Source organism: Echeneis naucrates, chromosome 3 (assembly GCF_900963305.1).
Source record: "Echeneis naucrates chromosome 3, fEcheNa1.1, whole genome shotgun sequence".
Taxonomy (NCBI): domain Eukaryota; kingdom Metazoa; phylum Chordata; class Actinopteri; order Carangiformes; family Echeneidae; genus Echeneis; species Echeneis naucrates.
Genome location: NC_042513.1, coordinates 26,302,341 through 26,323,267, shown reverse-complemented (window position 1 = coordinate 26,323,267; position 20,927 = coordinate 26,302,341). Strand labels below are relative to the sequence as shown.

The window sequence follows — 20,927 nt, the reverse complement described above, 5'->3', positions numbered from 1 at the left end:
TGTTTATATTGACCTAAACACAAAAGTCTGGATCTCCAAATCCGTTCAGAAGAACCTGCAGAACAGTAGGACGCATTAAACTGAATATTGTTTTATAGTGGAGGGAGTTAAACTCGGCTGTGTTGGCTGTAATGTCTTATCTGCCAATAAAACATCAACCAATGAGCTATTAGGTGCTTTCTAACTCTCCGTGAAGAAAATAAAGTTGTATAAAATAAACACACACACGCACACACACACCCACCCACACACACACCTTCTTCTCTGAATTCATTCATGAGAGTGAGAGAGTGAGAGAGAGGACAAAAAGGGGGATGGCTTACGTCATGCACAGCAGCCAATGAAGCTGTGGAGCGCGCTATAAAGCCGGAGCCCATTCTCTGTTTTGGGGACATGAGGAGAGTAAACTAGGACAACAACACAACTCAGCTAGAGTATTTACTATTATTATTATTATTATTATTAAATTTTTCTGTGAAGCACCTCTGGGACCGCAGCTCCATCCAGTTCAGGTAAGACCAGCATGTTCGACATGAGAGCAGACTGATTTGGATGTGAAGTTTGTTTGTGTGTGCAGACAGAAGTGTGAGAAGACTCGTTCTTGTTCATTTGCCTGTTGCATTTTCATTCATGGCTTTTTCTGTGAGACTCACAGAGCATTGCATTCTGAACAGACTATCACCTGAAGTCATTCTGCATTTATAGTAATCAGCACAAATGATAGCACAGATTGTATAGCAGCTGTCTCTCGCCCTCTCTATCTCTCTATATATTTATATTTATATATTTATATTTATATATATGTATAGGTGTTGCACTTTCCTTCATGATGATGTAGAGCGTATCAAAAAATAATTCAAACTAAACAGGATGTAAATATGAGATCAAAGAAATGTAACTACTCACAGACATGTTATTAATAAGACCAATGCATTAAACCCTACAGAGTAAACTTGACAACAAATACATGGCAGTGTTAAGTTACTCCAAATTTCAATGCTTGTGTAGTCAACATGTTGCACAACACCTCTTTTCCTCCCTGCCTTCACTAATGCTAATGCTCCTCCTATTTAATTTCCAGGTTGCATTGAAGCCAAAAAAAAAAAAAAAAGCCAAAAACCTGTAGGCATCATGGTTCTTATGATACTCCCATTCATCGGATCAGTGTCCGTATCTGAAGGTCTGGTGGCCATAACCACAGTGTGTCTGGTCTATTTGATCCTCAAGTTATTCCACACTGAGATTCCTGAGGGGCTTCGTCGACTGCCCGGGCCAAAGCCCCTGCCAATCATTGGGAACGTGTTAGAGGTGGGCAGCAAGCCTTACCTGAGCCTCACTGCTATGAGCAAGCAATACGGAGACGTCTTCCAGATTCAGATCGGCATGCGGCCTGTGGTGGTGCTGAGCGGCAGTGAAACTATCAGGCAGGCTCTCATTAAGCAGGGGGAGGAGTTTTCAGGCAGACCTGACCTCTACAGCTTCCGGTTCATCAATGATGGCAAGAGTCTGGCCTTCAGTACGGACCAGGCCGGGGTCTGGCGTGCCCGAAGAAAGCTGGCCTACAATGCTCTGCGCTCCTTCTCCACCCTGGACGGAACGACCCCTGAATACTCATGCATGCTGGAGGAACACATTTCCAAAGAGGGGGCGTATCTGATCAAACAGCTCAACAGCGTCATGAAGGACAAGGGCAGCTTCGACCCGTTTCGTTACATCGTGGTCTCTGTGGCCAACGTGATCTGTGGAATGTGCTTCGGCCGACGTTACGACCACAGTGATCAGGAGCTGCTCAGCCTGGTGAACCTCAGCGATGAGTTTGGCCAGGTGGTGGGGAGCGGCAACCCCGCAGACTTCATCCCTATCCTTCAGTTCCTGCCCAGCAAAACAATGAAGAATTTTGTGAGCATCAACGATCGCTTCAACAAGTTTGTTAAAAAGATTGTCATAGAGCATTACGTCACCTACGACAAGGTACACACCACACCACAACATTCCTAAATTCCTTCATTTGTCCGTCCTTGTTGAGAAAGTCTGCAATGAGATTGTCCAATCTTCTTTCAGGACAACATCCGGGACATTACTGACTCCCTCATCGATCACTGCGAGGACAGAAAGCTGGACGAGAACTGCAATATCCAGATGTCAGATGAAAAGATAGTAGGAATCGTCAACGACCTGTTTGGAGCTGGTAGGCTGATCAGTGTTGGCCTCGGCATCAATGCATTTATCCAGGCAGAGTCCTAATTGTGTTGTGTTTCTCTGTCCAGGCTTTGACACCATCTCCACGGCCCTGTCGTGGTCAGTGATGTACATGGTGGCTTACCCAGAGGTCCAGGAGAGGCTTCATGAAGAACTGAGTAAGTCCAGCTATTTTTATTCAAGACAATCCTTTGGGCATTACACATATTTTACACAAGTGATACAAATGCATAGTTTTGATGAACACAAAATATTTGAAGTCTTGCACTCAAACCTAACCCAAGGCCAAACAGCTGACTGTGAGATAGGACAACAGTCTCCATCTTCACCCTGGAGTGCTATTGACAGCACTCTTTATTTTTCAGAGAATAAAGTGGGCCTGGACCGCAGCCCTCGTCTCTCTGATAAACCCAACCTGCCTTTCCTGGAGGCTTTCATCCTGGAGGTCTTTCGCCACTCTTCATTCCTGCCCTTCACTATCCCACACTGGTGAGGTTCATCTAAGTGCTGGAACCACACAAAGACCACCACAAACGTGATTAAAAAGAAAAGTTGTAAATACACAATAGACTGACACTTTGTTCTTTTTCAGCACCTCAAAAGACACATCTCTGAATGGATACTTCATTCCCAAAGACACGTGTGTCTTCATCAATCAGTGGCAGATCAACCACGACCCGTAAGTTCTTAGTTTTTATTATTTAAAATAAAACCAAACTGGAATTTATTATTTAGACATCTCAACCTCCATAGCTGGTTCAGGGTTAGGGTTAGCAATAGAGGAAGGTTAGATCCTGACTGAACCAAAGAGATTAAACCCAAGATTGATCACAATCCACGCCCCATCTTACTTCTTCCTTCTGTCTACTTTTCAGTAAGCTGTGGAAAGATCCATCTTCCTTCATCCCAGATCGCTTTCTGAGTGCTGATGGCACTGAGCTCAACAAGCTGGAGGGGGAGAAGGTGATGGCTTTCGGCATGGGAAAGCGGCGTTGTATCGGTGAGGTCATTGCACGAAATGAAGTCTACCTCTTCTTGGCAATCATTGTCCAGAAGCTGCTCTTCGACTCGATGCCCGGACAGCTGGTGGACATGACACCAGAATACGGTCTCACGATGAAAAGCAAACGCTGCCACCTGAGAGCCACCATGCGAGTGAAGAGTGAGCAATGAACTTATTTACCTGCTGTGATGAGTCAACAGGTGGTTTCAAATAATCAACACTGTCTGGGTCACAGTCAGGTTACAGTACCAGTGTCAGTGGAGGAATTATCTTTCTCAGAATGTAAGGCACTGGAAATGCAAATGGCACCGAAGCAAAAGGAAAAGTGCTTCCTGCTGATATGTCAGAGATGAGAGCGAGAAAAGGAGGGAGGTTTGTGTGGAGGTATCTCTGTCATGTTTTTTGTTCTCTAAGAGATACTCCTGCACACAGTTATCGCTTCTCAGTGACATGAAATAAAATGCTTAATTCTTTTATTGTGCTGTTGTGTAACAAACTGCTCCCAAAATAAACAGAAACTAAGTTGCCTTGTTCAACTGTGGGACAAACCGTATGCTTTCCTGGATAGGCATTATTATTTACACCATCACAACCTATTTTTTTCTGTGACACAGAACAGATATTAGCCATTCCCTTATGATTTATTTTGTAAGCTATTTTTATTCCATTATTATGTGGATCCAAGACACTGAAGATTTATTTGTATCCCAAAATGTGACAATGTGTGTATATCAAGCTCTCCCTATTTTGTAATAATTTCTTACCTGCCTAGCGTTTGTATATATTTGAGGTTCAATGATTTTGCTGTGCATCTGTGCGATTTATCAAGATACCAAATGAACTCCAGTGATTTTTGTCTTCTTTTTTTTTTTTTTGGACTATTTTTAGTAAGCTATAACAATTTTGTATTTTCATCTCTAATGTATCAATGATTGTATGACGTGACTCAACCACACAAATAAAAAAATAAACTAAAATCCAAAAATGATCAACCTGTTTTTTTGCTTGTTTGTTTGTTTGTTATTCGACAGAAAATGAACACATTCACCGATGAATGAGGAATAATAATAAGATGACACACACGAACGTGTCTTCAGGAGGAGGGGGGGACGACAACAAACCCACGTGGCAGAGACGGAAGTGACGTCGCTGGTGACTCAACCCGGAAGTGTGCAGAAACGACAGCTGGAGCTCACCGGGCAGTTTGAGCTCGACTTGGCTGACTTTAACCGGCACCTCGCTGCAGATTTACCGACAAGGTACCGACATCCCTGAATGTACTCGGGCTGGAGAAAGAGTAAACACTGCTCACCTGTTCACAAAAACAAACAAACAAGCGCGGACAGATTGGGAGCTAACGTTAGCCGTTGAGCTAGCTAACGATGCGTACTGGTTGTTGTGATTTTCTTTCCTTTTATTTTACATCTGAAATATTAGCCGTACATGGATATAACATTTAAAGGTATTACAACGCCAAGTTTGTGATGCCATTATTTATTTTTCAACACCATTAATACATTTTGGGCTTCATGTGAAATCCCTCTGAAGGTTAGGTGGCGTTAGCTTTGGCTAAAACAGCAACGTTGACTTTAAAATTGAATGAGAATAATTTTGACACTAAGAAGTTGTTGAGTTAGAAGAGTAGAATATGTTAATTTGAAGTAACTTTAACCGGCCCCCCTTTAATCCAAACCACAACAGTCTTCAGCCTGATCGTGACAGTAGTTGTTTAATTCTCATGGAAGGAAAGCTGAGCGTCATCTGTTTGTGTTTTTGAACCACAGGGAGCAGAATGGCTGCAGACTGGTTGGGCAGCGTTGTATCCATCGACTGCGGCCTGGAACTGGGAGTTTACCAGGGAGAGGTGTCTTCTGTCGATCATGCCAGCCAAACCATCTCACTACGACAGCCCTATCACAATGGGGTCAAGTGTCCTGTTTCTGAGGTCACCTTCAGGTAAGAAAGGGCATCCACTAACACCATCCATCCATCTTCTTTGTTAGACATGCCTGTCTTTGGATGGTGGGAGGAAACCCACGCAGACACCTTCTTATGGTGGGGTGACAGCACGAACCACTACCCCAAATAATACCAGTTTTAATGAATGTCCTTATGCAATTTTTAAAAACTCACTTAGTTTTCTATTTTTTGTTGATCTCTCGACTAAAAGCTTAAAAGAGCATCTGTCTCTGTGCTGTTTAGGGGAAGGTTGGGTCCAACTTTCTAGAGATTTTGACAATTTTTATATCAAATCAAATCAGATTTATTTGTATAGCGCCAAATCATAACAAAGTTACATCAAGGCACTTTACATATAGAGCAGGTCTAGACCAAACTCTTTATAAATTTATTTAAAGAGACCCAACAGATCCCCCTGATATCTCCTACTGTAATTGAGAAGAAAAATTGTGTCAAAGACGCAGTCTTGGCAATTGTAATACTTATTCTGTATAAGATCAAGTTGTAGACACATTAAATTCATCACTGTCAGTCTCCTTTGACTATTATATAAAATTCTAGACAATATAAAGAGGCACACCACACAGTCACTTAGAAACTTGGAGCAGACAGTTCATTGCTTTCCATGAACGTTCTTTTTGATCTAATGAGATTTCGGTTTCTAATATAGATATTTGTTTGTTGTTTTTGGCCTCTTCCTGAACAAGGAACTGCACAAACAGTTGCCTGAAAGAAATTCTAAATATTAAGCCACATGAATCAAATCTGTTTACTTTTGCATTATGACTGAAAATAAATCCATACACCTAAACAATGGCTTATTCAAATACATCATTAAGGTTCAGTACGGTTTATTTTGCTGGTAATGTCCGTATTTTGTTTGCCTTCTAGTGTCATGGATATCAAAGAGCTGAAGTTCCTGGATATCCAGAATATCGTCAGCAAGCCCATTTCTGGTCAGAGAGCGGCAAAACAACCCAGCATCCCATCAACAGTGTGCCATAGCCAGAGTAGCAGAAGCACTCAGCCTCCTGTAACAGGCAGCAGCTCTCACTTCAGTACTGCTCCAATCACCATCTTGCGCAGAGGTGGGTAAATGTTGGAGTGGGGTTTATTGAGCCCTGAATTCTTTTGATTTGGTGAAGACCAAAGTCAAAAAACATTGTGTAGAGTTTCATAGAGCCACTTGTCATGAATGAGGCAGGATTTAATTCTGGGTCATTTTATCTGGTTCAAGGGGATAAATTGTAGGGGCTTAAACTATAGTCTCTCTTATTTAAGATGATCTGGCATGACTGAGGTGTAAGTAATTCATAGATAGTTATTGTAACTTTACTTAGAATTACTGATTCATTCACTGATCTAAACTCTCCAAATACTGCTTGAATTTGGTGAATTCTTCTGTGTGGAAAACAGAAACTGATTCCGCACTAAAAACTAAGGCCTTTTCATTCGCTACACTGCAAATGCCAATCAAATCATCAACTGAATAGAGTGGGACTACGTAATGGAAAATTAAACGATCGACATGACATTTAATAAATTTTCCCGTGTGAAGTTTCATGACAAATAAATGATTATTTGTAGCTTGTGCTTAATCATTATGAAGCTGTATTTCCTAGTTGTGACCTCACACAAGCAGGCTGTTGCAATCGTATTGGGAGTATGATACAATACATTTCTGTTGATGAACAGAAAATATTTATTGTTCTTCCACTTCAGGAAATGTGACAGAGCACATTGTCATGTATTACTCAGTTTTCTTTTCCTATTCAAAGTTAATGCTGAAAAAAGAAGGAAAATGCAAAGTCACCAGACGTTTTGATTGTATAACAGAAAATGGTGATTGCTGCTAATCTTTGGTGTAAAGGCTCAAGTTCTAAAGAACTCACTGCATGTTTAACACGCAGTAACTTGTAACAAAAATAAGCAAAATGTCTCAGACATCATCCACTTACTTCAAATTTAATAGTTAAATCTTCAAAGATGCAGATTTTCTTTGCTCTTACCAGGATGGGCAGGACAGACTCAAAAACATGACCAGGGGCCTTGTTCATGGTAATTAAAGAATGTATTGTATTTTATTGGCTTGGACAATTACTGGCCAGAAATTCCATATTTTCTAATTATGAGTGCACTGATAAAATCATTAATTTAAAAATACACAATTTTGACTACGATGTAGCCACCCACTCACAGATTCATCTGATTGGTTACACGTTAAGAGGCATAACCTATCGATGCTGCAGGCCGAGTCAAAAGTTAGAGAGCAGGAGTCACTGAAATTGTAAACATGATCTGCTGCTCAGATAGAAAATCCAAAGAAAAGTCTTTAAAAATCAGTATTTTTACAGCGAACGTCGGTTCCAAATATCAGTTATTGGTCTCAATGATTACTAATAAACCAGAAAAAACCAATATTGATTGAGCTCTGTTCAGTATGTATCTTCTTCCGGGGGGCTAACGAGAAAAGACTCACACTATCATGCCAATTCATCAATCCGTCTATTATCTATCTGGCTTATCTGTCAGGGTAAGAGGGCAAGAACGAAGTCCGACCCAGAAAGTTCACCAGTCTATCGCAGGGTTCACAGAGATGTACAAAGACAAACAACCATTCACGCTCACAACACCAAATGTGAGTGTTTTTGGACTGTGGGAGGAAGCCTCAATACTCAGGGGGGATTCATGAACTGTACTGTGTCACGCAAGAACAATTCAGTTGGTCTGTGTGCTGCCTCACGTAACATAAAGACGAGTTAGATGAGCCTTGGACTCCGTTCTGCTTTTGGGAACATTCCTTTCTTGAGCACACTGGGTGATGTCATGTTGTGTATGGCTTCTCTCTAACCACAAAAGAGTATCAGGTAATTAATAATGTGACATAGCAAAACACAGTTTCGCATTCTGCCATCGAGAGGCTGATATTATTATTCAATCTGGAGCTTAGAGTGCATTAGAGGGATTGATTCAACTCAGAAATATAATAATAGTAATTTATGTATGTGTTGATGTGCAGTAGTCTTGTCAGGTGTTTTTAAGTCATTATGATGAGGTTCAACTTGTGACCAGTGTTCATCCTTTGGCAAGGAGTCGTGAATCACTTTAGTCAGCTGCCTTAGTTATTTCTTACTTAATGTCAAGTATTTAATACTTCTTTTGCTGTTTTCATTGGTTTGTGTGTCCACACTGTTTGGTTAGGGTTAGGTGATATTTTAACAATAAAATAGTCATAATAATCTCTTAGAATATGATGTTAGTCATGGGTTAGTGTTACTTTTATTAATTTCATTTTTTATATAAAATGCAAATGAAGAAAAAACCCTCATACTCATTAAAATGTGGTCAAATTAAAATAAAAAAGGAGATTATCAGGAACTGCTGCATCACACACAGCTGCAATGTTGATACTGAAAAGCACATCTGCATTCTGCTGTTTCAAGTTGTGCGTGTAGCTGTAAAAATGTGAATGTGTTGCTCAACCTTCCTGATTAGATAAGGGTTAAAAACAGCATTTCCTCTCATCAACATCCAGTCAGCAGGAAGTCTGCTTGGACAGCTCTGTGGCCTCTGCCGGAATCAGTTAAAGTCAGTTCACTTTCACACTCAGATCACCAAACAATGGAAAGGTCAGAGGGCAAGAGAATTGGCTAACATACACTGTCCAATAATCTTCTGCCTGGTTGTAAAAATGACCTCTACCACAGTGCTCTTTCCTGTAGATAGATGATGAAGCTTGAACAATAGGATGCCAGCCTTCTTTTATTGTAGCATTATATATATTATATATATATATATTATATATGTGTGTATATGTAAAAGAAAAATGTTGAAGTCAGAGCTTGTAGTTTTTGTTTGTGTCATAAAGACTGGTAGCCCATTGACCCAGTCTGTTCCTTCTTCCTGTGTGCCATTAGCTCCTGTTTAGTGCTTGAGCATATAACCAAACACAAGTCTGCCCCCCCCAAAGATTCCCATAGCGTGCTAAGGGCTTGTACCAAAGTTCCTCTTTACAATATGTGTGTGACTAAGATCAATAAACATTCCCCCTCCCTCCCTGTGTCTGCTCCTAAAGAGAACGTTATGCAAAGCCTGGCTTTCATGCCTCTGTGCCCTCCTATCCTCTCTCTCCCTCTCTCCCTCCCCATCTCCTCGACCTCCCTCGTTCCTGCTCTACACAGGAAACCACCACCCACACCCACCCCACCGACAGGAAGCCATGTTGTCCCAGTGTGCTCGGAAGGCCAAAGCGATATCAATTGTGGAAGTAATGTTTACCTTTTGAGTTTTTATTTTAATCTCCAGCTCTCAGACTGGTGGCCAGGGAGCCAATGCCCAAATTGCATAGGGGCCAAAGTGCTGAGTGGCTTGGGCAGGGCTGGGGCTTTCACACGCAATGCCATGCTCCCAAGAAGCCCCAAGCCACAAAGAAGGGAAGGCAGGGTGGCCCGGTGCTTATACAAGATCACAAATTCCAGAAACGCTCTTTGAATATCTTTTGCTGATCTTTCTGGGAGAGTAGGATGCGAATTAAGAAAAGAACTGCTTTTGTGATGCAGCGACCTCCAGAAGCAGAGTTGAATTTCATTAGACCCAAATAGATCTCATTAGAAGATGCTTCTGTAAATGGAGTGAAATTGTGTGCAGCCAAGTGTTCTGTGTTTTTGAACTGGTCACTTTATTAGAAGCACTTGTTCACCTGCTCATTTGTGCACTGATCCAGGCAGACGATGGTGTGGCTGCAGTATGCAGTATAAATCATACAGATGCAGGTCGGTATGTTCATTTCATGATCACGTCAAACATCAGATCGCAGTGACATTGATGTAGCACGATGGTTGATGGAGCACTCATGATCTGCCGGTCTCTGGGAACAAAAAGTAAGCAGTTAGTGTTAGTATGTATTAATATTCCCGATAAATTCCACAATGAGTGTAGATTCATGCATCTTCATGCACGCATACTTCAAGCTTTCCTCTTGTGATTGTGGTGCACGTTTAACATCAGCAGTGAGTCAGTCTGAAATATTCCTGGCCACTGACGTTGGACTAATTTGTGGTGGTGAGTTGGTCCAAACTGAAGTCAGTGAAGTTCACTCCGTCTCACTACTTGGTATTCATTAGCCTGTTTGACTTGGAGCCCTGCCCAGTTCATTCAGATGATTGATTCATAGCATTACAAAATGCTTCCGTGTAAATTAAGACATTGTTGGCTTGTGATAATAAGCATGCTGTCTTTTATCTCTGTTCACACAGTTGGGCACACTAACCCACCAACTTTCTGCCTTATTTTCTGGATATTCAATTTCTGTTTAATAGATTAATGGAAATACCCAGTAGTGTAATTGTCTGCAAAATGAGGAACAAAAATGTTAGTTTATGTTTTGTCAGAGCATTGGTGGAAACTTGGACTGCACACTGATACAAAGACTCACTGCTGAATGAAACACAAAGGGGGAAAAAACTGACTCCCGTCCCGTCTGTCCCTGAGTGGCTGGATTGTGATATTGAGGCAGGTCCCAAATTGGCTGACAGCTGGCTAGTGGTTTTGTATCATTGCCAGTGTATGATGACTGAGCCTCCCAGTGTCTTGCGTGAGAGTTTAAGGCACCTTAGCTGTCATTGTGACAGTAGCGTGCGACTGAGTCTCTCTGTCTCCTGGTTAGCGTGAGAGCTCAAGATGATTGGGGTTGAAGGCCAGGTTTTTCCGGTTTTTCTTTCTTTTCTTTTCTCTCTTTCATTTTTTTTGTTCTCAGTTCATTTTATTTTTTGTTTTTGCACACATGTATGTAAACTTTATTGAGTGCTATCCATTGTATGTTTGGCGTGTCAGCTGTGTTTTGTTCTCAGCAGGTTATAGTAACTACCCATGAGAGGATGAGAGGAGTTGCAGAGTACACCCTAGCCAGAATACGAAAGTGCTGAGTACAGGAATTTATTGTGTATGGATTACACCATTAAAACAGGATGATGTATAGTATGACAGCCTGTAGCTCCTCTCAAAGGTGATTAGAATGTGGAGATTTCTGAGTAATCTGTGCTTTTTCCTCTATAAGTGACCCAACGTTTTATGTTATGAATTTAATTTGTACATCCTGGCCTATTGCTTTGTTCAAATATTACCCCATTAATTCTATTCAGAGAAAAGTTAATTTTCTCCAGACCCTTTTCACTACTGTACACATTCAGTAGAATATCATAATGATAGATGAAGCTGTCTCTGTATATACATGCATTTAAACTTCTTTTGAATGTTAATTGATGTGCGGTATTTAATAGGAATTATAACTGCTACTGTAAAGAGATAAGCTTTTGTTATATTATGTTATTAACAGTTGTAGTTGTCCACTAAAAGTTTTAAAACGTTAATAACATGAGATTGAATGTTTTAACTATTTACAATAAAATAATAATTAAAAAAATATGTGCAGTGATTGCAGGAGGACTTATGAACAAAATTTAGTTTCATTTATTTATAATTGAATATATAAATTCAATGATTTTATTTGTGTTTGTGCATCAATATTTTAATTAGTACTCCAACCGCATTCAGTCAGATGGTAGGAATCGTTACCAAAGTAACTGTTTATCTGGCAGAAGTGTTGTAGTAGATGTTAGTCCAGATTATGATTTCTTTTCATCAACTCCCTCACAAATCACGAACATGTGTTTATTTTCTGCTCATTTTCAAATTGAATATTGGCCACCATTGGCCCACACAATACTGCATTTTCCGTGAGTGTTCACCAAATCAAAAAACTCTTTTGTGCAGAAAGTTTCATGGTTTTTGTCATCTCATGAAGTTTTCTCCAAACGTCTACAGGTTCATCCAACAGTAAAGCAGTGTCGCTGACCACAGCAAAGAAAAACAGCGTGCGGAACGGCGGCTCTGGAGGGCAGCTGAGGTCCAAGAATGATGAGTGCTTTGGAGTCGGGCCTGACGAAGACCTGGACACCGACTTTGACTTTGAGGGAAATTTGAAACTGTTTGACAAAGCTGCTGTGTTCTCCCAGATCGATGGAACGAGTAGCCAGAGGAGCAGGACTCAACATCACAGCACAGAGTCCGGACAGAAGCCGCTGTCTTATCGCCACGATGAGAATATTCTGGAGGGGAAGCCTGTCGTATACAGACAGATAACTGTGCCACAGCAGGAGGGCAAGGAATATTATACTGGTGAGAGCAAGATGCATGTTCATACTTGGACACAGACACTACTTCATTTACACAGACTCTTGCAAGAATTTGTTATGCACAATTCATGACAATCCTTGAGGATGACAATTCAGCAGCTTTTAAGTAATAGTGAAAACCTGCAATATCCCTTAGTCCCTGTTAGTGTAACATTAAACTGTAACTTACAGCTTTGATGCTTCAGAAAATGTTGAAAATGTTAAAAAGTTGAACTCACTATATTTGACCTTGTTTTATAGATATAATCTCAGTAGGAATCAAAGTAGGCTTACGGTTGAAAGTTGCAGTTGCAGAAGGTTAATTTTTGATTTGTGAAATTATATTCTTCTGGTATTTAAATATAACCTTTTACTGTTAGCTCAGAATTTACAGTCACATGACTAGTGTGTAAAATAAGGCACCTCTCACCAACACCTTAGTTTGTAGGTGTGATATGAAGAAGGCCAAAGAATATTTAGAGTAGGTCAGAAGGTATTTCTGGACCCACTTAGATGACCTGCCGTTACTCACCTGGTCCTCCCACAGTTTCAAGGATGATTTATCGGTATCTATTCACCATTATTTATTTTCTTACGCAATGTTTAGTATTGTGTTTCTTGTGCTGGGAATGACCTTTAAATGGAGTATCATCCCTCTTTGGAATATGTTATCAGTGAGCATGTTGGTGTTGTGAGCACAGTGTTTGTTTTGGACAGTTTTTTTTCCCAGCGTTGTCTGTTAAATAACGGTTACAGCTGCTGCCAAAAGCTGTAATAATTTAATCTGTTTTCACACTTCAATCTGGGGCTCTGTGGTGTAATGTGCCGCAGTGTCTCTTTTCATTTAACACAATGAGAGAGAGGTCAGCATGGGGCAGGCTGCCTGGCAGTATATACCCATTGGTTGCATAAGGTGTGCAGGAAGGTGACCTTTGACCCACTCCCCCTGCCGTAAGCCAACAGAACCCATCCTTTCTTACTTTTAAGAGTTGCATAACTAGTTAATAGAGACACAAGATAAGTAAACTGCACGCCAGCACAGACCGGCGGGCCCAAGGCCTAAGAGAACTGGCTCGTTCAAACTGGAGCAGTAAGAAGGGGGAGAGTGGGCGGAATTGGAGAAACGACATGTGTAGGTGTTACGGTACAACTCGAGTGATCAAATTCCACCTTTTTCTGTTCTGTTGAGTCGTGTACAGGCCATAAGTGAAGTAATATGGGGCAAAACATTCCCATTGTCATGCTGAGTAAAAGTCCTTCTTTTTGGTTAAAGATGATTTCTGCCGACAGCACGAGGAGGTGGAATAATGAGCCCAATGGATATGTAAAACATGGGGCATGAATTATTTTTACTTTTACTGTGTTGGCATTTGGTACCAAATTAATTTGAGTCTTATTTTTCTGAGCCTTCAGTGTGTCCTGGCTGTATCTCTCTTGTGCTGGGGAATAGTTGGACATTGATGGCAGCAGATGAGCCCCAGTTGCATCATTCCCAGGTTGTGCACAGTAGATGATGGGCAGGCTGTAATGCTAATAGTGTTTCTAGGATTTGCATCCCAGACTGGTGACACAGTGCAGCTCAGCGGGGGCAGCTGTCTACCAATCAGTGGACAGATGCCAAGCTGAGTCTCTTTTTCTTACAGCAGGCAGATCTGCTTCCCAGGGCTGTCATCATAATCCCTATCCACTGCACTCTGTAATTAGCATGCCGCTGTACAGCCTTACGTAAACATCACCTCTGAAGCGGGAACAAACCACGGTGCTCTTGACCTGGAATCTTTGCCAGTAAACAGATAAATCAACAATGCAAGAATAGCGAAAGAAAAACCAAGTGCCCAGCTGTAAGTTAGAGTTGCCATAATGCACCGGCAGGAGCCTGTTTCTATCACGTACTGTTTACTGTAAAGATTGCAGTCTGTGTTAGTTTAGTTTTGCTATTGTCTTGCTTTCCTCTGCAGTGATTGACTCCAGCTGTGCAGTGAAACCTCTCCAGTGCAAACAAGCCAGGCCGCAACACAAATGGCCAGCCTGTTTTCCGCGTTTGCTTTCTGTTTGTTTTATGCTGCATCACTTTGCTGGAAGCAAACTTGAAAATCTCTGCCCTTGTAAAATATTTTACCCAGTTTCCTCCAGTGACCTTGGGACAGATGGGACCACCAAATATGTGTTATGATCTCTTGAAACTGCATGCTGTCAGGTGAAGAGGAGTCTACTACGGGGGACGTGATCTACTGCAGTGAAAGGATTAAAAATGTGCGCCTCATTTACCACCAATCCTTCTCTCCACTTTCATCTTCACCTCATATAGCTAACATTCATGTCGGCAGTGACAAAAAGGTCTGTGACCAGTTTGGCTCCTTCACTCAATGAAGGCCAAATATATCGTAATTAAAGTGACTGTCTGAAGATTATGTTTTTCTTCACAGTTAACTGTTTTTGATCCAACTCAGTAAGAATTTACATTCTCCAAGAAACTTGTATGAAGTTTCCTGCAAAGAGCATCTTAAACTGATAAACTGACACAAGCAACCGTGCTCACTGTGGTTAAAGAAAAAAATTATCAGACAATCCAGAGGCCAATTGTTAAGAGATTTTTACAAAACTGAGTTTAGAGAGACACAATGAGTTTCTGCTAGCAGAGATATATTACCAAAGGAATCTGAAAGATTACCACATTAAGATCCTTTCCTTTGTCTGAGTGAACCTTCTGCTGTTCTTGCGCTGCAGAAAAGGAAGAGCCCCGTCGCGTTCTCCACATCCCAGCACAAGCCCTAAGTTGCACATGGCCCACATCTCGCCAGCATGTATTGCTTTCAGATCCTTTGGTTCTCTCGTCATGTTTGAAGGATTGCTTCCAGCTCAGTTTATTTTAGAGCCGCTGAATGCTGATGGCTACCACGTTTAGTTAGTCTAGTTTGTTTCACACCACATTGTGTGTGTAGAATTGGCAGTAGCAAGTTCAGAGTTTCAGCAAGCGAGTTAGTTAGAAGCACACCTGGTTACATGTTTGAAAAGCAGTTAGTGCATACTAGTGCTACTCCTGCTTCCCGTGAGCTTGGCACTCAAGGCAGCAGTTTGCATGACAAGAGGCAGTTGACTTTCCTGTGCTTATCGCTCACATGAGGACTGGCATGCTCCAGATTTCTTTTGCCCGCTGAAACATATTAGCAGTCTTTGTGTGGTATCAATAAAAGAATAGTGGGAGGGGAGCAGGACCAACTTAAAGATAAGCCCGAATTTCAGTCAGACACGGCATGAGCCTGCTGTGTTTATGCATAGTTATCTGGTGTAAGAGGGTGTGTGCGTGTGCGTGCGTGCGTGCCTGCCTGCCACCCCGTTGAGCGTGTAAGGGAAGATGAGGTGCGTGCGTGTGTGTCAATTTGTGCACGCCAATGAGGCCACCAAGTTCTCAGCTACCAGGACAGATATCTGTTGGAGGCCATTAAGGACTTAACTGCCTCACAGCAGCTTTACTTATCAAAGGGATCCTGAGCCGTGCAGTTCCCCCAGCTTGACTTTCATTACCCTTCTAATATGCCACAGGCAATAGACAGCCAAAGATTAGCACAGGCTCTTTAAAGGTTTCTACACACTTCAGTTTGTATAGTGATAAAAGGCCTGAACTGTAGTTATGTAATAAAGCAATAAAAAAGAAATACACAAGAGACACAATTCGTACAAGGTTCGGTTGCTTGACACGAGCGCACACATGAAAACAAAGAACTGCTCAAAATTTAATTAATTTCTACCTTTCAAAAAGTAATAATAAAGTGAAAGTTCCAGAGGCAGAGAGTAGAAATGTAGAAATGATGAAATATATCCACTCCACATAAAGTCGCTGTGTTTTACCTGCAAAGAACATTCTCCATGCCACAGGTAAAGACCTGCACAATACGTAGGACGGTGTCAGTATTCCGACAGTGAAGCATTTTAAAATGTGGAGTTCAATAATTACATTGATGAAGCAAGATTTCTGCACAAGTCAGCAGTTTAATATCAGAGATGGAACTGAATCTGTTCTTCATGCCGGCCTCCACCATGCCTCCACCATGTTTGGTCCTCCCCCCAATCTTTCACCACAAACCGCTGGGATACAGGTACAGGTGTTCATATGTATATGATGTTTGCCCCCTTTTTTTGTCACGCTAACCTGCTGTGTGTTTTGACTGAGACGGCAGCCAATGTGGGGGGTCCAGGGCAGCGCCGCCCCATCCTTGAGCTAAGGGGTGGGAGATTGGTCAGAGACCATGTGATGGTGCGTGTGAACTCGGGCCCTGCGGGGAATAGGCGTCTCACTCTAGCCGCCTCATGTTTGTCATGTTTTGTAAAGGCTGCCAATCTTTCCTTTGTTGCTGCAGACAGTAGTGACAAAACAGGAGAGGAAATGGAGAATCTTCCGTGATGGGAACAAGATCAGGTCATGAGGAGGAGGAAGGGCTTTTCCCTGGGGAATGGGTTCCTCACATCTGTGTTACTTAAACATAACTTCCACCCCTGAGAACCTGGGAGCATATTTATCTGTAGCCCAGTCTGCTCTTATCTGAGAGGGCAGTTTCTGAGTTTTACCTCTGCTCCAGCTTTTGTTTTTCAAAGTGCACTGATGAAAATAAGTTGCTTATACAACCCAGGAAAAATATTAAAGCAGCTTTTTTTTTTTTTTTTTTTTTTTTTTGGTGGAACTTGAAACCGATCATCCAAATATGTCTATTAATATTCATCAGCCTTTTTTTTTCCCGTTTTGATACATGCGGTTCAGTCTTTCTCAGTTCCAGAGGGAGATGCTGGAGGTTGTGAGATTTAAGATTTATGAATATGTAGCCTGCACATGATTATTTGGTCTGTTCATCATGTGATCATTTCTGTAGGGCAAGACTCTGTTGACTGGGTTGGCTCGGAGCTTGACATGACTTGGATCGTTATGGAGGAATGTTAATCACAGTGCTAATTGCTAATGGAGAAATGTGTGCTTGTGTGCTTTCTGTGCTCGTTTAATTAATGACACGGCATCTCGCCAGATGTTTGTAAGATGAAGGAAGCAGCAGCTGGCCTAATCTCACTTAATGTTGTCCCATTGCAGACTCAGGCCTGGTGGTGCCCAGCATCTCCTTTGAGCATCATAAGCGTCTTCTAGCAGCTGCAGAGCAGTGGGGCCTGTCACCAGGGCGAAGGCTGGAGACCGTCGGTGTCTGCTCCAGTCAGATGGCTCTCACCCTGCTGGGTGGACCAAACAGGTGAGGAGCACCTATCTGGATACTGGTATGATTTATAAGGCCTGAAAGAACTAATAACTGTGTCAAGGCAGAAGGTTGATCAGTGTCTATGATACAGTTCGATGCAACAGAACCTCCGGTGTGTGAAATAGAGAATCCCCTAACTCAAGCTACTCTGCCTACATATTTTGTTTCCGTGTAATGTTTTCCAGTTTCCATGACAATCATCTTTACTGCCATGTTTCTACATGAGTACATTGATGTTGACCTTGACTCCCCTCAGGGTTTATTATGTCAGGAAAGCAGTTCCGTGAGCGGTCACACTGCAGGTCGAGAACATCCTCATCGACTGAATACATCCCATGATTGGTATTGTTTACCTGCACCTTTATGAGCCATGAAGGCGTATTTTAAAATCAAAGGAGCACAGATCAGTGTTTTAGAGAACAAACAGGATTATTGTCTCAAGTTTGAATTCACTGTTCAGTTCAGATCTGCTTTAATTTTGTATTGTTATCACACTTTCACAGGAACTATGCTGGTTTTTCACTGACAGGCAAAAAATCTCTGCAAACACACAACAAAAATGAAACCTCTAATTGTGTGTAAGATGTTTTGTGTCCTGACCTTTAGCCAAACTTTTAGCTTAGCACGATCAATATTGACCTCTAATTATCTTTTTAATGTTTATCAGTCATTTATAAAATGTTTTATTAGCTAGTTTATTGGCAACACAATTTTGCAAGTGCATAGTGGTTGTGTTTTTAACCATCGCAAAGTGACTGAATGAACAACACAGATCTTTCCCAACTGCATAGTCTCAAAAGCTACGTACTTCTGAAGTTATGCAGGTGGGAAAGTGAAGTCCTCGTGTCATGAACCTCTTTTCCAACCAACATTTGCAGTAAAAAAACACCAAAAACATTAAATTGTCTTTAATAGGCTTCGTGGACTTTATTGTGTTATTAAGTGTGAACAAGGCACCAACTGTGACAATTATACATAATCCTGACTCAACAGGTTGAGTACTATTGTCCCCCAAACACACAGCCACACCCAAAAGAGCAATTGGAGTCCGCAAATAGTGATAATGATGATTTTGTTATTTGGTTTAGTTGGCTTTTTGTGGCATAATATCTCTTTTTGCATGTCTTGACTGTTGCCAGACTCACACCAAAGAATGTCCATCAGAGGCCCACTGTTGTCCTCCTGTGCGGGCCCCATCTGCAGGGAGCCCAGGGCATCAGCTGTGGTCGACACTTGGCCAACCATGAAGTGGAAGTCGTCCTCTTCCTGCCCAGATTTGTTAAGATACCGGAATCTGTCGCCAGTGAGGTCAACCTTTACAGCGGGACGAGTGGCAAACAAGTGTTCCAGCATCAAAGGTGAAACACACCAGCAGCAAGTTTGGAGATGATTAAGAGCCTGTGTACTCAGGATTCAGTGGCAGAGATGGAAGAAAGTCTGACTGATTTCCTGTGTAAGCATTTGTCATGTTGGAGCAGACAAGCACAGACAAATGTTGCCCTCTAGTGGAGTAGAGTCATTTCACATGCTCATTTTGTACGTCAAAGCTGGAACCCACTGATGTTTTTGATGGTGTGCTGGTTGAGTTACAGGGAACAGTTACCTGACCAAGTGGAGCTTTGGGTTTCAGCCTGTGCATTATTTTGGACACTTGTTGAGATAGATTGTTTTCTAGTATCTCCAAAGTGCAGCATCCAGCTTGATGAGACAACTTTTGAACAACGCATCCATCATCAGTTTCTTGTTCTTCTGCCACTTTAGACCTTCCTACGAGCCCAGTCGATCTGCTCATCAACTGCCTGGACTGCCACGAGAACCCACTGCTAAGAGAACAGTCCTGGTACCGATCAGCCGCTGACTGGGCCAACCAGAACCGGGCCCCAGTCCTCAGTATCGACCCTCCAGTCGGGCAGCAGCGTCAAACTGTTGAGGCCAAGTGGACTCTCTCTTTAGGACTTCCTCTACCTTTTGCTGACACAGAGAGCAGTCTCTACCTCTGTGACATTGGCATCCCAAAGCTGGTGTTCCAGGAAGTTGGAATCAGATACCACTCACCCTTTGGATGTAAATTTGTCATTCCTCTGCACCGAGCGTAACAGAGTATCCACTCATTTCTTATTGCGGGGTGGTGTTTGTTTTTCCACTGGGATTCTATGGCCCCCTGTATGTGGCAGCTCGATGACCCTGTCCAGCCACAGAGTTTACAGAACTCAATGACATGTTCTGCTGCAGGTTTCTCCTCACACGCTGGATACTCCTCGGGGCTGCAGCACATTGCGTGCAGCACCTCTTGTTTTTGAGAGGGAAAGGTTTCCTGCTCTTTGGTGTGTTATGATAAGGGCTCTGTGAATATGTTTACAAAATGCTGACCACTGTGAGTCTACATGACCTCTGACCCTGTGACCAGTCAGAGCAGCAGAGACTTAGTTCCTGTTTCCTCCTTTAGATTGGAGGTCGAGTTGGGCGCTGAACCGGTGAACTGGGCCACAGATCTAAAGCTGCCATTCATCTGACCCACAGTTTATTCTCACCTGCTGTGTCTTCAGAGCGAATGGAGATTTGTTTTGTAACACAAATGGCCAGTTTTGTACAGCACTGGCTGCAGCATGTTACATTGAAAAGGCAGCGTTACTCAGAGTTTATATTTGTATTTATTTTTAACTACGCCTCAGGAACAATCTAGAGATGAGACTCTTTCTGCACTGTTGGTTGTTTTGAATTCATAACTACTGACATTTAAAATGAGAAGTGGTGGCAAAAGCCCCAGAGGATTAATTTTCTGTATATCTGAAGTTGAGCAGATTGGACAGGAATTTGAAGCACACATTCCAAGAACCCAAAAACCATCTTCATCTCCAGGGATTACAGCGAGGCAGGTGCAGTGAAACATTCTGATGCATCAGATTCTGCCACATTCACTGAAATAACCACTCCAACCACCTTCCTCTCCTTCTGTCAGCATTGGGATCTTGTGTAAGAACTTTGTATCAGCAAATGTCAAGTTTACAAGAACAAGTAAAACAGCCTTATTTTTAGACTGGCAGCTGTGCACTTTTGAAATTATGCAGGTGGGATTTTTTTAATGTTTAGTCCTCATTAACTTTGTTTCTAGCCAACACTTGAAGTATAAAAAAAAACAAACAAACAATGAAAACAGCAAATTTGCTTTAATTGGGTTTCTGGACATTACTGTGTTACTAAGTGTGAACAAGGCAACAACTGTGACAATTGTACTTCATCTCTTACTCAAAACCATAAACTGCCCAAAACCCGGTCTGAAAATCTGGTGGAAGGAAGAAGAAAAGCTTAAACTACTGTCAGTTCTTCATAAGAGACTTATATTATTAATATAAGTGA

The 20,927-nt window shown here is 41.9% G+C and overlaps 2 protein-coding genes across 2 annotated transcripts; both read left to right on the top strand.

The window, feature by feature from the left end:
- Positions 1-387: 387 nt before the first annotated feature.
- On the top strand, positions 388-4,131 carry cyp1a (cytochrome P450, family 1, subfamily A). Its single transcript, XM_029497451.1, has 7 exons — positions 388-512; positions 1,082-1,971; positions 2,062-2,188; positions 2,268-2,357; positions 2,565-2,688; positions 2,792-2,878; positions 3,075-4,131. Exons 2-7 carry the CDS (start codon positions 1,132-1,134, stop codon positions 3,370-3,372), a joined length of 1,566 nt encoding a protein of 521 aa, XP_029353311.1. The 5' UTR covers positions 388-512; positions 1,082-1,131; the 3' UTR covers positions 3,373-4,131.
- Positions 4,132-4,326: 195 nt separating this feature from the next.
- On the top strand, positions 4,327-20,772 carry LOC115041544 (enhancer of mRNA-decapping protein 3-like). Its single transcript, XM_029499074.1, is given in 8 exon segments — positions 4,327-4,461; positions 4,987-5,158; positions 6,053-6,249; positions 11,984-12,337; positions 17,411-17,564; positions 18,710-18,914; positions 18,916-18,928; positions 19,332-20,772. Coding segments are annotated over 7 exon segments (1,422 nt in total). The 5' UTR covers positions 4,327-4,461; positions 4,987-4,994; the 3' UTR covers positions 19,667-20,772.
- The last annotated feature ends 155 nt before the right edge of the window (positions 20,773-20,927 follow it).